Raw genomic sequence first — 2,851 nt, forward strand, 5'->3', positions numbered from 1 at the left:
TATAACCAAAGCAGGGAATGTTGCAATGGTTGTTTTACAGTCACTCTTTATTCAGACAATATYCTGCTCTGCTGTACATAAAGGCAGCCCTGCAGGCATTGACCTGTGGTTTATTTTACATGTGGGCAGCCTCCTCTGGGTCTGTGCTTGTGCATTGGCCAACTCAGCCTTTTTCTCATAATTTCACTAGGAAGGAACTAGAAAAAATGGATGGGAAAAATAGAATAGAAAAAAATTGAATGTTTATGGGAAATCAAGGAACTTTGAGCTATATGCTCTCCGGTTTGCATTAGGGTAAAGCCCTTTTGAAGAACCAAGCTTGATTTTATCATTGCACCTTTTCCAATATCAGGARTGACAGTGACAACCATTCCAGTTGTCAGAGCAGAGAGGATTTAGTCTGCCTCACTAAAGCAGTGCATCTCTAAACCTGATGGAGGGAATCTGAACACATCTGGTCCCAACTGCCCTTTAGCATATCCTCCAGTAAGCATTTCTRTTTCMGCCTAGTGACACAGCAATGCTRAGAATCCGTAATAATGAGCATTTATCATGCCTGCATCAAAAGAAATGGTGCAAATGTAAAAACACACCCGGRCATGCAATCTCTGGTGTCCATCTTCCATTCACACAAGTTGCCTGTTTAGTATTTTCATCAGTTGATGTACATCTATAACGTATAACTTTATGAAACCCAGTGTTCCTTCCTGTCATGCGATATCGGCCAGARCGCACCAGCTCAACATCCTCTGGAATTACACATCGAGGGGATGCATCTGAAAGAAAAYAAAGASAGTTTAAAAAGTAGATTTAGTTCTAATAAGYGGCACTGATGAAGATGTCAGCAGTTGTACAGCAGTTCCATGTGAATATGAGGAAGAACTTTCCTGGGCAGGTGCTTGAGCAGGGAGGTTGGACCAGACCCACCATGATCCCTCCCCACTTCACTCMTTCTGTGACTGCGAAAAGGACTAAACCACGTAAAAGTGGTTGGGGTGGGATAAGTGTAACGCATTGTAGCTATTAATATTACTTTTAGTTCCTTTTAATACTTGATTTGAAACACGGTACAAGTGTCTATTTCCTTCCCTTTGCAAAGTTATAGGTGCAGAGTCTTTCCAGGCTGAAGGACGTGCTCCCATTTAAAAGAGGAGTTAAAAAATCCCACTTAGTCTTGATGCATGAAAGTATTGTATGTCTGCCTACACACTGATGGCTGAAGTCCTTGAAATTTTCTATACAAACGTATTACACTCAAATCTGAAATGTTATGGAAACAGATTACCAGCACAAATAGGTAAAGGCTTCCATTCTCCATTGAGACATTTTATTTTCATTTTCTCGGTATTGCCAGAGCCTGGTTTACATCCACAAATTACTTCTTCCCCGTGTGAATACGGGGACTGGTCTGCCTGATGTAGAACAACATTTGGGATAGAGGAAGGTGATCCACAGGGCATTCTGTCCTCTGTTGAAAAGAGCAGAAATATTCCACAGTCATACTGAATCACATATGAGTAGGTGAATAAACTGAAATAAAAATAACTACTTTTGCACGTGGTGAACCAAACCTACACCCACTAATTGTAGCAACTAAACTCCAGCACAGCTGGAGTATGTATATCTTGTAGTCAGTGCTCTCCTGTCTTTTCCCTTCCTTTTCCAGCTCTGGCATCTTCCACAAGCAGTTTCAGCTTGACAGTACCTTCCCAAAGTATTGGCACATAAACCATGAAGTGTAAGGAAACCTTCAATTAATCCAAATCACCTGAAYCYSTGATTCTGATCAGTCCAGKTTATAATTGATTATGCACCTACACATTTGTAAGGTGCCCTTTCAGTTAGAATTATTACAAGAACTGAAAACAATTTTAACATAGAGGACTGCAGAGCTATTGCCTCTCTCTGAGAACTGCAGCTCCTGCTTTGGGCTGTCACTGTTGCAGTGGTAGTGACAGCACAGGGAATGGCTTATGAATTTTGATTCACACTTTTGTTTTATTATTATTTTATTACTCTGAACACAAGATTTCATCTGCAAATAGGCAATTTCATTGTGAAAATGTTTGTGATGTAATAGCCTACAGAGAATGACAGACTTCTGAGAAGTAATRGCTGTATAGATTACCAATGCAAGAGGGAGGAGGTGACCACTGTCCATCAACACATTCTATYTCCTTTGATCCAACCAACTTCAATTCACCGTTACATTCATAATGCTTTCTGTCCCCATGCTGGTACTGTTCCACAGAGCCATCCACAATACTTCCATGGGGAATTTCAGGGGGAGGTCCACAGCCTCTGACATGCGCTGAAATCAAGAGATCAAAACTATGCTCTGAGCTCAGTACTTTCACCACAGTTACATATTAAGTAAATCTTAAAAACAATTGAATRTGTAATKTCAAGGGAAGAAAAATTGGTGGAACAGGTTAAACATTGATTTACRCCTTTGAATATCTCGAKTCACCCTGTGCTGAAGTTCACAAATAGTTGTGTGTGAYCCTGGCTCACTCATRTCTCCTATTTCCATGCCCTGTCATTGCCTGCTCTGAGAAAAAGTSRTTGACAAAACCAACCCAGTTTTAAGAGAAAAAAAGTGTTACAAGAATTGCAACTTCAGTATTCTTAAAAAAAATAAAATTAAGAAATTGACAATTCTGCAAGGAATAACCTATGTCCTAAAAATCACCCAGCAAGTGATTTACATATATATTGYATATTAAAAYAATTCACYGTATATGCAGTGARTAGAACTCCTATTAAGGGAGCTTACAATGTTCCTGAATTGAAGAGCCAAATATATGAAACAGACTTGCTTTTAAATGCAAAAGAGAGTGAACAAAAGAAG

At 39.6% G+C, this 2,851-nt stretch overlaps 1 protein-coding gene across 2 annotated transcripts in view; it reads right to left on the minus strand.

Annotated features, from left to right (window-relative positions):
* Positions 1–546: 546 nt before the first annotated feature.
* CFH (complement factor H) overlaps positions 547–2,851 on the minus strand; it is a 19,444-nt gene continuing 17,139 nt past the window's right edge. For both annotated transcript variants that reach the window (XM_057385227.1, XM_057385228.1), the window contains exons 13-15: positions 2,129–2,311; positions 1,286–1,468; positions 547–776 (exon numbers count right to left, since the gene is read on the minus strand). In XM_057385227.1, coding sequence (XP_057241210.1) covers positions 562–776; positions 1,286–1,468; positions 2,129–2,311 — 581 coding nt within the window. In that variant the 3' untranslated portion in view covers positions 547–561. The remainder of the gene's footprint in view (positions 777–1,285; positions 1,469–2,128; positions 2,312–2,851) is intronic.

Source organism: Malurus melanocephalus, unplaced genomic scaffold (genome assembly GCF_030028575.1).
Source record: "Malurus melanocephalus ecotype Western Australia unplaced genomic scaffold, MMel_1.1 scaffold_800, whole genome shotgun sequence".
Lineage (NCBI taxonomy): Eukaryota > Metazoa > Chordata > Aves > Passeriformes > Maluridae > Malurus > Malurus melanocephalus.